General features: G+C 34.0%; 1 protein-coding gene across 1 annotated transcript; it reads left to right on the top strand.

The window, feature by feature from the left end:
* Positions 1-8485: 8485 nt before the first annotated feature.
* Positions 8486-9941, top strand: LOC133321434 (myb-like protein Q; the record flags this gene model as incomplete). Its single annotated transcript, XM_061530521.1, has 1 exon — positions 8486-9941. A coding segment is annotated over exon 1 (1456 nt), but the record flags the coding sequence as incomplete, so codon positions are not given.
* Positions 9942-17551: the final 7610 nt, after the last annotated feature.

Below are 17551 nucleotides of genomic sequence, written 5' to 3' on the forward strand. Positions count from 1 at the left end.
CCCCCAAAACGTGGACCGATATTTATAACGCATGGTAGAGTGGCACATGTGTATAAAATCATCACACTACTGCAATTTAGAGCGAAAAATTATATGAGGCTATGGCTAATGGGGGACCAATATTGATTACATAGCTAGGAATTAGTAAATATTTGGGGTTATCATTATATAAAAGGCTATACCTAATTAATGACCGATATAGCTGAATTACGAACTCAATTATTTAGTTTTGTATCTTAATACTTTCCTTCATATTTCACTACCGTCAAGTTCGAGTTTTTTGTAACATGATATACTTAGAGGGCGGAATGATTACAAGCGATGGCTAAATCGTCTTAGAATACGCCTATATGGGGACAATCCCAACACACGGAACAAACCAGATAACTTCTTTAATATAAAAAAGGGAGTTATATGGGGACTACCCCTAAAAGGGGCGAATAATAATAATTTTTGGGAGTGAGATTTGTTACAATATACGACTACAAAATACCAAATTACATTTCGGTTGAAAACCGCACTCAAGAATCCCAAAATACCGAAAATGGATGGTACCCTTATATGGGGTCTACCGGAAAAAATGGACCTATATTTTTAATTTTTAGTGGAGAGATTTGCTACACAATAAGAACTCAGAGTACTAAATTACAGCCAGAAAAAGTGGATCGATATTTATAATTTTTGGTGGAGATATTTGGTGTCTGATAAGAATCCAAAATCTAAATTTCAGAGAATGAAAAACACTCCCAAAATATCGAACATTTGGGTAACGGAGCTATGCCTAAACGCGGACCGATATAGCCCATCTTCGATCTATCTCAATTCATTTAGAGGCTAGTCCAATTACAACAGACAGATGGACAAGCTTAGATCGTCATCGAATTTTACGCTGATCTATAATAAATATACTTTATAGGATCGGAAATGATTATTTCGATGAGTTACAAACGGAAAAACGAAATTTATATACCCTCCATACTATGGTGGAGGGTATAGAAACTGAGAAGAACATAATGCGGCAACTTTATATGAGGTTTTTTGAAAAGGCATAAACCTATGTATAAGGAAAATTGTTTGCAACGAAACTGGAATAAAAATTACATCTACTTCGTTTGGAAAATATGCATAGTACTATGAAAATGAAATTTTGTTAACATCGCAGAGGATTATTAAAATACCAACAAGGTGGCAGAACTTTTATAGAGGGGCCATGGATGGTTTGTGGGACGAATTTTTAGGTTTTCGACTGTCAAAAAATTATATTATATCGCTTTAATGACCATAACTCTATGGACCAGCAATCCAATTTTTTGGCAAAAAGTCTATTTCAGGTGGAACCGATAAAACGTTATGTATTTGAAATCTGGGGACTTTGAGTTGTACACCACACAGTTCGGCCACAGTTTTAGTTCTTTATTTACTTATAAATCCAAATTTCGTGCAAATGAAAGGATATATAGGGACTTTGGTGAACAATGTATATAAAATCGGACGAAAATATCTATGGGAGCTATACCTAAATCTGAACCGATTTTCACGAAATTTAACACACATCGTTCTAGACTTAATTCATTACGCTGTGCCAAATTTCGTGGAAATCGAAGGATATATAGGGATGTTGGTGCACTATTCCCTAAAATCGGACGGAAATATATATGGGAGCTATATCTAAATCTGAACCGATTTTCACGAAATTTAACACACATCGTTCTAGACCTAATTCATTACTTAATCCATGTGTCTATCTCGTTTCCTTTTGCCTGTTACAAACATATACACAAAGACATAATACCCTGTACCACAGTGTGGTGAAGAAAAAAATATACAAAAATATATTTTTTCCAAAAAAATGAGTTTCAAAACATAGTGCCAATAAAAGTCAGAGGATACTTTAATGGTTATAGCACCAATCCACGATTGTGAGCGATAGATCGCGAATTATACGAATAAAAAATTTCTGCAAATTATATACAAATACTACTGAATTTCGGAGTAAGAACCCTAAAAGGCCCACTTAATCATTAGTTAGTAATGCTCTACCCAGTAGAGAGACAATAACAAGGTTATTGTTTAAATTTGGGTGTCCAAATTTGCTGTATTGGTATTCCAGTTGGTAGAAGTGTCGAGAAAATCATTGTCGTCCACAGCCATCACCCAGACCACATTATGGTGAATTTTGCGTAGTGTTTTTGGTTTACACCTAAAAAGTAAAACCAATACACCATTTGAAGCTAATTTCGCTGTATTCATTTGTCAAATCCATATTGGAAAATCCTTCAATAATATTTGAAAAATATTATTTAGGAAATCTAAACGTCGATAAAAAATTATACTTTAAATATCGAATTTCAAATCCGCTCCTATTCTGAACAAAATATCCTTTAAATATCTTCACATACACTTCCTATAGTCCGTAAAACATATTTGTTTAAAAACTGCTATAGCAACTGTCAGTTCTTGTTATAGTTATTGACAAAATATCTTTTCAAAATCGTCGGAGATTGATTTTAATAAAATATACAAATTTTATTTACTTCTGTTTTTCGTTTCTTGGTAGTTTTTCAATACTTCCATTCAAATATTCCGGAAATTCCATTCCATTATTTCTTATGAATATACTAATAATTCATTATTTGTTATCAGTCAACCCATCGCAAAATACAATCGTTTATGTCTAATTGGAAATTATTTTGTCTATTCTTTGTATACTTGCACTTTTTATGATTTCGAAGAATACCAGGTGTGGGATTTTTGCAACAAATTAGTGCATTAACTTCAAAATAGATATCAACAAGTGATTCATAATTGGGGTGAAAATACAGTTTATTAAAATTGTAAAAAAGACAATAATGGGGTTATAAATAAATGATTTTTTCCCTGTCATTGAATTACTTGACTATTTTTATTTTGTATTAATTTAATAATTGTCTTTGTCCTAATTTTTTCGTGAAAATTGGACTCCATAGATTTGGAAAATTTTGAATTCAATTTTTTGATAAGAAATCTTCAAACTTTACACAATCTCTGATACATAAATAATAAATCAACATGCATATTTTTTTATTTATTATTTAAAAAATCGATATCAGCAACAAGAGTGTAATATCAATGTGTATATGTTTGTAACATTGTCTCAAACCGTCTCACATTTTTTTACACCTTAAACAGGTTTATTATCATAATTTTTTTATGTAAATATTGATAAGAAAATTTTGTATAAATATTGAAAGACATTTAAAGCGCAATATAAACAAAAATGACACACAAATCAATACCCTCGCAGTCAGCCGCACCGCACCACCACTCAATAATAAAAATAAGGAGAAGTATAGAAGAAACCAGTCCGATTTAGCATTGTTGATATATATTTTGAATAATGAAAACTCTTAGTAAAGGCAATGGAATGACACTGGGTTACAAATATTTAAAAAAAAAAACTAATTCTTAGAAAAACCAAAGATTTAAAATATTTGTCCTTGAAAAAATCCACGCCTGGTATAGGTCCCTGAGAAAATATTCTTTAAAGAATCCACGCCTATGGAGGCCCTTAAAAAAGATTCCTTAAAAAATCCACGCCTATGGAGGCCCTTAAAAAGATTCTTTAAAAAATCCACGCCTATGGAGGTCCTTGAAAAAATATTCTTTAAAGAATCCACGCCTGGTAGTCCCTGAAAAACTTTTCTTTAAAAAATCCACGCCTTCTGGTAGTCGCTGAAAAAAGTATTCTTTAAAAAATTCACGCTTTCTGGTAGTCGCTCAAAAAATATTCTTTAAAAAAATGAGAAAATATTCTTTAAAAAATCCACGCCTTGTATAGGTCCCTGAGAAAATATTCTTTAAAAAATCCACGCCTTGTATAGGTCCCTGAGAAAATATTCTTTAAAAAATCCACGCCTTGTATAGGTCCCTGAGAAAATATTCTTTAAAAAATCCACGCCTTGTATAGGTCCCTGAGAAAATATTCTTTAAAAAATCCACGCCTTGTATAGGTCCCTGAGAAAATATTCTTTAAAAAGTCCACGCCTTCTGGTAGTCGCTGAAAAAATAATCTTTAAAAAATCCACGCCTTCTGGTAGTCGCTGAAAAAATAATCTTTAAAAAATCCACGCCTTCTGGTAGTCGCTGAAAAAATAATCTTTAAAAAATCAACGCCTTAATGTAGTCCCTGAAAAAATATTCTTTAAAAAATCCACGCCTTATGGAGGTCCTTGAAAAAATATTCTTTAAAGAATCCACGCCTATGGAGGTCCTTGAAAAAATATTCTTTAATAAATCCACGCCTATGGAGGTCCTTGAAAAAATATTCTTTAATAAATCCATGCCTATGGAGGTCCTTGAAAAAATATTCTTTAAATAATCCACGCCTATGGAGGTCCTTGAAAAAATATTCTTTAAGGAATCCACGCCTTTGGAAGTCCTTGAAAAAATATTCGTTAAAGAATCCACGGCTATGGAGGTCCCTGAAAAAAATATTTTTTAAAAAAATCCACGCCTATGGAGGTCCCTGAAAAAATATTTTTTAAAATAATCCACGCCTATGGAGGTCCCTGAAAAATATTCTTTGAAAACACCACGCCTTTTGGTAGTCCCTGAAAAATATTCTTTAGAAATCCACACTTCTTGTAGTCCCTTAAAAAAATATTTTTTTTAAAAATCCACGCCTTATGGTAGTCCCTGAAAAACTATTCTTTGAAAAAATCCACGCCTATGGAGGTCCTTGAAAAAATTTATTAAAAAATCCACGCCTATGGAGGTCCTTGAAAAAATTCTTTAAAAAATCCATGCTTCTGATAGCCCCTAAATAATATTTTCTCAAAAAATCCTAACCTTGTTATACCCTTTACCACACTATGGTACAGGGTATTATGTCTTTGTACATATGTTTGTAACAGGCAAAAGGAATCGAGATAGACCCTTGGTTCCTTTTGAGAATATGCATAGAATCACTTTCTGAGTCGATTTATGTATGTCTGTCCGTCCGTCTGTCCATCTTAAATTGTAAACAAAGTGCAGGTCGTATTTATGCTTCGAATTGGATGAAATTTGCCACAGGTCACTTATTTGGCCCAAGGACGAACCCTATTGAAATTGGGAAAAATCGGTTTAGATTTAGATATAGCACCCATATATATTTTCGATTTAGCTCCCATATATATTCCGATTATCTTTCGATTTGCACGAAATTTGGCATAGCGTAATGAATAAGGTCTAAAATGATGTGTGTTAAGCTTCCTGAAAATCGGTCCAGATTTAGATATAGCTCCCATATATATTTTCGTCCGATTTAAGGTAAATGGTGCACCAAAGTCCCTATATATCTTTTGATTTGCACGAAATTTGGCACAGCGTACTGAATTAAGCCTAGAATGATGTGTGCTAAGTTTCGTGAAAATCGGTTCAGATTTAGATATAGCTCCCATATATATTTTCGTACGATTTAAGGTAAATTGAGCACCGAAGTCCTTATATATCTTTCGATTAGCACGAAATTTGACACAACGAACTGAATTGTGCCTAGAATGATGTCTGCCAATTTTCCTGAAAATCGGTCCAGATTTAGATATAGCTCCCATATATATTGTCGTCCGATTTAATGTAAATGGTGTACCAAGGTCCCCATATATCTTTCGATTTGCACGAAATTTGGTATAGTGTACTGAATTAAGTCTAGAACGATGTGTGTTAAGTTTCGGTTCAGATTTAGATATAGCTTCTATATCTGACCAAATGAAAAATTTAGTATCGGTAGCGGAATGACATGGTCCCTTAAAAATGCGAAGTCTGTTAGCATTCATCTGTTGAATATAGCCAAAGTGGTGAAGGGTATCATATAGTCGGCCCCGTCCGACTTTACTACTTTCCTTACTGGTTTTTTCTTCTGAAATATAATATTTGTAGCCCTGTGTAATCTATAAACAAGAACAAAAAATGAGGACAAATATCACTTCGTTGCCGCATTTTGTCATTCGTTGCAGGCCAAGATATTCCGCTTCGGTTTTCTTTATTTAATTGATATACAATGTTTATTTACAATAATTTCCATTTAAATTCAACGTGATCAGGTTAAATGTAAATACCAATGAGCATACATGCACACACACATATATATGTGTGAATGCAATCGTTCACACACATTCACACACTGGGACAAAATAATGCGTTGTTCGATGATTACAAATGGAAAAAATGTGGTTATTCCTTTTTGAATTGATCAGCAAATGTGACCGAGTGACTGACTGGTTTTCTTTCTGGCTATGGGGTGCGACAACAACAGTGTTGGGCCGGCCGATAAGATTCGACTGATAAAGATATGGATGTGACTTACAATATAAAATTCAAATTTGAAGAAAATTTGTCGATTTTTTTGCTGTATAAATAGGTACAGAAATTGGAAACTGATCGAATTTCTTCAAATGAAAATAGAGGGGTCGGGGGCTTTGGGTGTTTATCTCAAATTCCCTGATACCCAACAAATTAAAAGAAGCTACTGGTATTTCAAAGATAGTGCAATTATCACCCAACATACATGTTCCAAATTTTATTTAACAGCCATTTAATGAAATTCGAAGAGCTCCCAATCGCGTAGGTCGGTTATCAGTGACATGAAGTTACCAAACCAATTTGTCTTATTTTCTAGGCAAATTACCAAAATCCCCAACTAAGTAGTTAACAATTAAATGTTGAATTTTTAATGCTGATATCAAGAGCCAAACATTGAATACTTTTTTTCAAAACAAAGATAAAATGTTGGGTGTTATCATAGATATTGTTTAAATTCCAATAAGAACTGATAATACACAAGGGTCTGACAGAACTAAATGTATTACTGCTCTGACATCGGCTGCATGAATTTAAAATTAAAAAATTACCTCAAAAAACTGTCTTAATTAATCTTATTGTGACTTGTCGAAGATTATGGAGATATTCGATGACGGGGGAATTATAACGACAAAAAACATGGAAAATTGAAATGGAAATTAATTAAAAACAAAATCGCTTTTAATACAAATGACATCAACACAAATTAATTTTAAATCGAAAAAAAGTAGATACCATTTTTTAAAAAATATTTTTTCAAGGGGTAGGCGTGGATTTTTTAAAGAATATTTTTTCAGGGACTACCACAAGGCGTGGATTTTTTAAAGAATATTTTTTCAGGGACTACCACAAGGCGTGGATTTTTTAAAGAATATTTTTTCAGGGACTACCACAAGGCGTGGATTTTTTAAAGAATATTTTTTCAGGGACTACCACAAGGCGTGGATTTTTTAAAGAATATTTTTTCAGGGACTACCATAAGGCGTGGATTTTTTAAAGAATATTTTTTTAGGGACCACCACATGGCGTGGATTTTTTAAGAATATTTTTCAAGGGACTACCAGAAGTCGTGGATTTTTTAAAGAAATATTTTTTCAGGGACGTGGATTTTTTAAAGAAATATTTTTTCAGGGACGTGGATTTTTTCAGGGACTCTAACAAGGCGTGGATTTTTTAAAGAATATTTTTTCAGGGACTACCATAAGGCGTGGATTTTTTAAAGAATATTTTTTCAGGGACTACCATAAGGCGTGGATTTTTTAAAGAATATTTTTTCAGGGACCTACCATAAGGCGTGGATTTTTTAAAGAATATTTTTTCAGGGATTACCACAAGGCGTGGATTCAGAGACTGCCAGAAGGCGTGTATTCAGAGACTACCAGAAGGAGTGGATTCAGAGACTACCAGAAGGCGTGTATTCAGAGACTACCAGAAGGCGTGGATTCAGAGACTACCAGTAGGCGTGGATTTTTTTAAGAATACCTTTTCAGGGACTACCACAAGGCGTGGATTTTTTAAAGAATATTTTTTCAAGGACTATCAGAAGGCGTGGATTTTTTAAAGAATATTTTTTCAAGGACTATCAGAAGGCGGGGATTTTTTTAAGAATATTTTTTCAGGGATTACCACAAGGCGTGGATTTTTTTAAGAATATTTTTTCAGGGATTACCACAAGGCGTGGATTTTTTAAAGAATATTTTCTCAGGGATTACCACAAGGCGTGGATTTTTTTAAAGAATATTTTATGAGGGATTACCACAAGGCGTGGATTTTTTAAAGAATATTTTTTCAGGGACTATCAGAAGGCGTGGATTTTTTAAGAATATTTTTTCAGGGACTGCCAGAAGGCGTGGATTTTTTAAAAGAATATTTTTTCAGGGACTACCAGAAGGCGTGGATTTTTTAAAAGAATATTTTTTCAGGGACTACCAGAAAGCGTGGATTTTTTAAAAGAATACCACAAGGCGTGGATTTTATAAAAAAATTAATATAAAAATATTTTGTTTTCTTTTTAGGACAAATATTATAAATATTTTACAAATATCGATTTCAATATCAAATGCCGTACTGCCTTTCTGAATGAAGAAATCACCCTGGCGAACTGATTATGCCATTATTGCTATTTAAACCCCACCAGACTTACTCTTCTCCGCAAAGTCATAACGTTATGTTACTGGAGCACAATAATTGTTTAATTAAAAATAGACTATTAGCAATCAATCAACAAGCTTCTCCAGCCAACGTAGAGGAACCAGAAACTGGAAATTGCCAATCTACAAAGATGTCAACACCTTCAGCGACTGGAGCTAAATACAAACCATCGACAACGGATGCCAATAAAGTAACGAGGACAGCATTGGAGGCAGCTAATCTTTACCTGCAGCAGCAACAACAGCAATTTCAGCGTCAACAACAGCTTCAGCATCGTCAGCAGCAGCAACAGCACCAACATTTGTTGATGCAACAACATATGTTGCAACAAAATATTCTGTCAGCAGCGAACTCTACATCCCCTCTGCAACATTTGAATAATATTTTTGGTTTGAATTTCAATCCAACACCAACGCAACCACAACAGCTTCCTCCAAACCAATTACCTTCGATATCACCAGCCACTACAATGCCCTTAGCCGCCACATCGATTTTCCATATTCAAAATAATTTACAACATTTATTGGCTGGCATTACAGCCCCACAACAACAACAACATCAGCAGCAACAACAACAATTTAATCAACTCTATCAAGAATTCTATGGCAACATGTTGCCCCAGCCCCAGCACTATCACGAACAGCAAATGTTGCGTGATCTAATCCAGGCAACATCCACAGCTCAGACGGACGTACTTCCGGCTAATAGTGTGATTAAATGTGAAACACCCATAACGACAACAACAACCAATACATCTCATGAAATGCCGCCAACACTTTTGGCCACCAAAGTTGCCGCTGTGGCTGCTGCTGCCGCTGCCGGTGTGACACCACTGCTGGTGGATAACAACAACCCGACTGGTGGCAATACACCAAAGACCGGTGGTGATAACGATGCTCATGGCGGTGATATTGGCGGCGTTGCTCTCAATCATAACGATTGTTGTCGAAGTAATATGGCTTCATTAGAGCAACAACATAATGAGTCGACGCACGCCAACCAAAAACATCAACACCACCATCAGCCGTCGCCGCCGCCCAGTCAACAATTCCAGTCGTGGATCGACGAGCCACCACCACCACCACAGCAACAGGGTAATAACAAATTGCCCAAAGCACAGTCGGCCACCTCACACCATCAGACAGCAACAACAAGCGAACCGACAACCAGACCACCAACAACAGCAGCTACAGGTGGAGAACCACAACAACCATCAACATCAAGTCGGTCTTTGGCCACAAATAACAGCACCAACAACAACAACAAGAAAACATCATCTGATTTGTCGGAAGCTGACATTAAATGTGAGGTTGTTTCGGTTGCTGCGACCGCTAGGTCTGATGATATCGGTGTTTGTAATGCATCATCAATGACATTTCAGACACCTGCTAATAACATAACAACAGCAGCAACAGCAACAACACCAAGTACAAGTGGGGTTAATACTACAGCTTCGAACATCGTGAAATTAGGTAAGTACAATTTTTTGCTTGTTTATTTTATTTACATATTTTTTATATAATTTTAATAAAATAAATTAAAATATTTATAATCCACTTTGACCCATTTAAAGCAACATTAAGGCACATTTAAAGTAGCTTCGAGAAATAGGTCAAATCCGGGGTATTAGCCATTATAGCATCCATACTAAGATTGTAAGTTGGGGTTCTCGCAAAATTTGTTTAGGATCCAATTTAGTACCGCCGAACGAAATACGATATTTTCAAGGCATCTTGTAGACGTGGAGTTTTCAGAATATTTTTTTTTTTCAATAACTTATCGGTTTGAAGTAAAACCAGTAATATGATACCCTTCACCACTATGTGTATATTAAAAAGATGCATCCTAACACAAGGGCCATTAACACAACATTGGATGAACTAAAATATGTGACCTTTATCTAAATGTGAACCGACTTAGATAAATCCATAAACACGTCATTAATCTGTTTCAATGGGACAGAATTGTGTAAATCGATTTAAAGCAAATATCAATCGGGCATCCGTTGAATATTTGGAGTCCAATTAACACGAAGTAGGTCGGAAATATATATGGGCTACATCTGTACTTCTACACGAAGAGTCTGGTGCACCATTCACTAAAAATCGGATGAAAATAAATATGGAAGCTATATCCCAATATGAATTTCTACGAAACTTGTCACAGGATAGGTTACACGAATTTATGCACGTTTTGTTCCTAATGGACATATTTTGGGTCCTTGGCTCCAACTTAAAATCGGACGAAACTGTATGGAAGCTATATCTAAACCTGGACGGATTCCAACAAAACTTGCTATCTTAAGTACGTTGTGCAAAATTGTGTGGCAATCGGCATAACATTGGAATTTGGTGAACCATTTACCTCAAATCGGTCGAACATATATATGGGAGCTATATCTAAATCTGAACCGATTTTCAAGAAAATTTACAAATATCATTCTTGTCTCAATTCAGTACGCCATGCCAAAATACGTGCAAATCGAAAATCCCTATATACCATTTACAATAAATCGGTCGAACATATATATGGGAACTATATACAAATCTGAACCGATTTTTTCCAATTTCAATAGGGTTCGTCCGTGGGCCAAATGAATGAGCTGTGCCAAATTTCATCCAATTCGAATAATAAATGCGACCTGTACTTTGTTTACAATTTAACATGGACAGACAGACGGACGGACGGACAGACGGTCGGACATACGTAAATAGACTCGAAAGTGATTCTATGCATATTCTTAAACGGAACCATGGGTCTATATCGATTCCTTTTGCCTGTTACAAACATATGCACAAAGACATAATACCCTGTACCACAGTGTGGTGAACAGGGCTGCCAGATTTGACGATTTATCGTCATTTTGACGATTTTTTGGTCAAAAATTGAAAAATGACGATTTGACGATTTTTGCCCAAAAAATGGCGATTTTTGGTCATTTTAGTAATATCGCAATATTTGGGTTCTTTTTGTTATGGCAACATCAAAAATGTATAAAGTGAAAGAAAAAGTAAAAAGAATTTGAATATTTGGCATATGTGTGTGAGGTATACTTTGTACTGTTACAAAGCCAACAACAGTTTATGTTTACCCAGATAGATGAAAAACTACCAATCAGCTGTGCCGTTCTCTGGGTAGACAGCAACAAAACAAATAAAAGTTAACGGTTGTTGTTTTTTGACACGGGCAAATTGAAGAAAATTGGTGAACGGAAACGTTGTTATATTAAATTTAAGTTTCAATTTATACAATGTTATTACAATTTTAAAAAGATTCGATTTGAAAGCATTTTTAAAATTGTATCTATGATAAGTCCCACATATATTAGTAATGAAAAGAATAATTCATTTTTCGATATCCTTAAAGAATTTCCACATTTTGTGAACGAAGATGAAAAACAAAAATTGGATTCAGAATTTCGCGAACTAAAGTTGTTTGATTTTGATAACATTTGTGAAAATGATGAAACCGATTTATTTCGTTTTTGGAATGCAATATTTGATTTGAAACGTGGTGATGGTTCATATGTTTTTCCTATAATAACTAAATTTGTACGGAAGTTAATTGTATTACCGCATTTCTCAGCAAATGTTGAGCGTGTTTTCAGCCAAGTAAATCTTAATAAAACGAAAAGTCGAAATTCCCCCAATAAGGATTCAATGGAGAAATTTATACCAAAGATTATTTCAAAGTTAACAAAACAAATTGTTATGATGCGTTGAAAATGATTAACACAAATATTTCTTTTCAAAATGAATGACTTTATTAAAGTCGAAATGACTATTCAAATATTTATTTATAAAATAAATTAATTTCTTGATTAGCTTTAAAAAACGTGTTTAATAAATTGAATACCTCTTTTATGGGTATTTTAATGAAAATATTAAATATATCTAAATGTACCTATTTAAATTTTTGACGATTTTTGATAAAAAAAATCGTCATTTTGACGATTTTTCCAAAAAAAAATCTGGCAGCCCTGGTGGTGAAAGGTATAAAAAGAAATATATTTGTGACAATTCTCAAGGCATGGATTTTTAATAGAATATGATGATGGGCATAAATATTTTAACGATTTTGGATTTTGTTTTTTACGGCCCAGTAAGAATTTGGATTTTGTATGATTTTTTTTAAATCCCAATTACCCTACCTAACAGCTTTGTGTGGCTCAAAAAGTTTGTAACACCGGTCGTCATATATCGACTTGCTGAGCCGATAAACACACGGAGAAGTCTGGCTATTTTAATGACAATCCGCAAAGAATGCAAAATATGCATTTTACTTCAGAATTACTTAAAGTGGAGAACCCATCCAATACGAGTGGTTGACCTTTAAATTGATATCAATTTTATTGATAGGGATAGGGTAGTTATACGCCAATGTTAACATGTGTCTATTTATTCTGATATAATTCAGTATTATTTAGTATTACGCTAGATTCTTATTCGGTTCTGGTGGGATCTGAAAAACACATCGCAATGGATGTTTTGATAACGGCCGGTCAATATGTATCGGTAAAGAGGTCAGAGTAAGACAGAGCAGCTGATTCCTCTAATCGGTAATAATTCGTTTCAAGAGCCTTGGCAAATCGAACATTTCTTCTATACATACTTAAATTTCTTCTATACTTTCAACAATTATACGTCCAATATCAGGCGAATGGAATGTCCGATTTGAATCAAACTTTGCACAACCTATTAACATTACAATGTCTACATCAAGTTCGAAGATTGGACCCATTGGTCCACTACTTTTGGTGCCTCCCCCACAAAGGGCCAACATTTTCAATAATTGTTAATCCAATTTTAGGCCAATGGATTGTTCGATTTGAACCAAACCTTGCACAGCCTACTATCTTTACCAAGCCTAGATGAAGTCCGAAAATGGGACCCAATCTTACTCTTCCTTCTGGTACGTTCCCCACACAGGGTCATATTTCTCAATATTTATAAATCTAATATCAGGATATTCCATTGTCCGATTTGACCCAAACTTTACTTATTTTGATTATCATTACCACACTAGAAGGAATATATTTGACGCTGATCGATTTGAAATTTTAGACGAAATTCCGGCTATGGTCAAAGACCGACATCTATAATATTCGGAGATGATCACATGATATTTAGGGAATGAAATGACCAAAAACGTAGTTGTTGTTCAAGTTGCTCTATAGTTCACAATGATTAGCCAAACATTACAATCGGCCAATATTCAGCGGGCCAAATCAACCAAGACCTTTTTGTGTAAAATGACAAAATTTGCATTTTATGCCCAGGAAAAATATTACGAAATATGCCAGGGTAAGGAAGAGGGTCCTGGGAATATAGATCTGCCGAAATATTTGTTCTAACAACTCTCATAGTTGAATATTTATTTTTTTGTTTACAACTCTCATAGGCACCCATTATTATACTCTCGGAGGACTGTATCCTAAAATATAATATTTTCAAGGCATGTATGTAATCATGATATGGCGTAAATCCGATTTTTTCGGACTTATAACAAGGTGTGTGTTTACGCCGTCCGCCATAAAGTGGAGGGTATATTAACACTTTGAACCCCGAATTTTTTCCGCAATCTTAGAACAAATTTCTGTTCACAGATTTAATGCAATTATCCTAAATAGGATATGCATACAATTTTACATTTCTACATCCTTGCATTCGGGAGATACAGTACATTCTTTTGGAAAAATTAAAGTCCAATATCAAGAAGACCAAATGCAAAATCGAAAGAAAAAGCATTTTAAATTATTCCCTATATAAATTTTTACAAGAATCAAAAATAATACTGATGGCAGAATTCGTACAATTTGAATACGAAACTATTTAAATAATTTGGACTATATACACAAATTAGTACTGTACACAAATTTACCCTCTTCTCTATATTGAAAAACTCATAACTTTAGCAAAATTTTTTTTTCTTTTGATATGTGTCGTCCATAATCAGGTCTTGAAATAATATAGATACATACATCGTTTCACCATGTGCCAATATTATCAAAATTTCAATTTCACTATGAAGTGAATGAGCACCCGATTTTCTCCATTAATTGCACATCCTAATGTTTCTACTAAAACTTGACTAAGTTTCGAAAAAATTCGGAATCGGGCTTTTTAGATCCTGTTTCGAATTTATTACCATATCCTTAATCGTAATAAAAAGCTTTCCTTTAATCGTTTACACGCTATTTTTTAGTATTTGTAGTTTGACTAAGACATGTACATGCAAGATTTAAACAGCCAACTTTAATATAGCAAATAATAAGTAGCTTTAATATTTGGCATATTAAGGTCGGCTTGCTTTAAACCTGTACAACACTACTGATCTCATTTTGGTAAATTTTTGGCAATTTCCTGTTTGTTTGAACAGGGTAATTCAGCGCTCATATCAAAAAGTCACGAATATACCAAAAAACGTCGGCTAATGTATGCTATATTTTAAATTATCATTAAGGTCTAAATATGAATATTCAAAAAAATGAATAAATACATAAAAATGAAAAAAAAAATGAAACCGAAAGGAAAGAAAAACAACACAACTACTGTATGTAAAATGAAAACATAAAACTTAATTTTTGATATTCAGTTCAACCTCATATTTTACGAAAAATAATATTCGTGTTCTTTACATTAGCTCATTTTAATATCATTAGTCATTAGGTAAGAAAGATTCCATTATTGTGGAGCTTCACATTTTATTGTTGAGTTTTAGTTGCTTGTCTGTAATTGGATTTTTGTTCATACTAGTATTGCATACAACATTTTATTTTAATATTTTTATGATTTATTTATTTGCATGAAGACAATGTTCTTCTTTCTTTAGTAGTAACGTCTTTAAGTCGCAAGAGTTTCAAATTCAAATTTATTTGAGTTAGTTTTCCATAGGAAACATAGGAAAACGAACATTCCACACTCTATGGAGGGTATTATGTCGATTTTAAGGCGATTGTAACAAACTGTAATCGAAAACGAAAGGCACAGTATAATATATTTTTTTAAGTCCAAGACAAGCGTATATATTTTTAGAGATATTTTTTTACAATGGCCCCAACAAGGAAGGACTTTTTAAATTTTTTTCAATGACTTCAACAAGCAAAGACATAAAAAATCATTGTCAACATCTAACATAGACGTATGTTCTTTTCTCTTCAAATGCCCAGTCCCTAGGTTATTTATTTGAAAATATTTTTTTGAAGTCCATGATAGGCATAGATTTTTTTAAAACCATTTTTTCGTCAAGGCAGTCTTAGATTTAATAATAAATTTTTTTTAAATTCAATACAGGCGTAGATTTATTAAAATATTTTTCCAAAATAAAATAATAAGTAAAGAAATGTCAGTGGGTGTTGTCGGCAGATATATGCACTCAGCCTATAGTTTGCGGGGGTCTTCTCAGGTTTTATAACTCGCGTTTATCAAAGAGGTTTAGGATTTAATGTTCGCAGTTAATGTTGTTGCCGGTTATTCACTTCGCTTCAAATTAAATTTACAAGTTTTAAAAATATTGATCATTTGTGCGGGAGATACCAGAAGGAGTTGACCAATCGATCCCATTTTTATACCCTTCACCACACTGTGGTACAGGGTATTATGTCTTTGTGCATATGTTTGTAACAGGCAAAAATAATCGAGATAGACCCATGGTTCCTTTTGAGAATATGCATAGAATCACATTCTGAGTCGATTTACGCATGTCCGTCTGTCCGTCCGTCCGTCTGTCCGTCCATGTATTTTTGTGAACAAAGTACAGGTCGCATTTATGATCCGATTTGGATGAAATTTGGCACAGATTACTTAATTGGCCCAAGGACGAACCCTATTGAAATTGGAGAAAATCGGTCGACGTATAGGCATAGCTCCCATAAAAGGGTACCCCCAAATTTTCGGTATTTTGAGGTTCTTGAGCGCGTTTTTTAATTGAATTCGCTGAAATTTGGTACTTTGGGTTCTTATTGGGTAGCAAATCTCCCTACCAAAAATTATAAATATAGGTCCATTTTTTCGGATAGCTCCCATAAAAGGGTACCCCCAAATTTTCGGTATTTTGAGGTTCTTGAGCGCGTTTTCTAATTGAATTCGCTGAAATTTGGTACTTTGAGTTCTTATTGGGTAGCAAATCTCCCTATCAAAAATTATAAATAAAGGTCCATTTTTTCGGAGAGCCCCCATATAAGGGTACCCCAAATTTTCGGTATTTTCGGGTTCTTGGGCACGTTTTATAACGGAATTCTCTCATTGGGTTCTTATTGGGCACCAAATTACTCCACTAAACATTATAAAAATAGGTCCAGTTTTTATGGTAGTCCCCATATAACGGTACCCCCAAATTTTTGGTATTTTGGGGGTTCTGATCGTATTTTTCGACCGAATTGACTGTAATTTAGTTAGTCGAGTTCTTATTAGGTAGCAAATCTCTCCACTATAAATTATAAATATTGGTCAATTTTTTCTGGTATCCCATATATAAGGGTACCCCTCAATTTTCGTATTTTGAGGTTCTTGAACCAAAATTTTTTTATACCCTTCACCACACTGTGGTACAGGGTATTATGTCTTATGCATATGTTTGTAACAGGCAAAAGGAAACGACATACACAATTTGGAGAATATGCATATGCGATTTAAGCACGAAATTTGGCACAGCGTAACAAATTAGGCCTAGAATGATGTGTGTTAAGTTTCCTGAAAATTGGTTCAGATTTATATATAGCTCCCATATATATTTTCGTCCGATTAAATGTAAATTGTGCACCAAAGTCCCTATATATCTTTCGATTTGCACGAAATTTGGCACAGCGTAATGAATTATCTCTAGAATGATGTGTGTTAAGTTTCCTGAAAATCGGTTCAGATTTAGTTATATATCTTATATATATTTTCGTCCGATTTAAGGTAAAGTGTGCACAAAAGTCCCTATATATCTCTCGATTTGCACTAAATTTGGCTCAGCGTAATGAATTGGGTCTAGATGTGTGCTAAGTTTCCTGAAATCGGTTCTGATTTAGATATAGCTTCTATATCTGACCAAATGAACAATTTAGTATCGGTTGCAGAATGACGTGTTTATGGTTCCA

The sequence above is a fragment of the Musca vetustissima genome, unplaced genomic scaffold (assembly GCF_032173495.1).
Source record: "Musca vetustissima isolate MV318-11 ecotype Yass unplaced genomic scaffold, APGP_CSIRO_Mvet_v1 utg50942, whole genome shotgun sequence".
NCBI lineage: Eukaryota > Metazoa > Arthropoda > Insecta > Diptera > Muscidae > Musca > Musca vetustissima.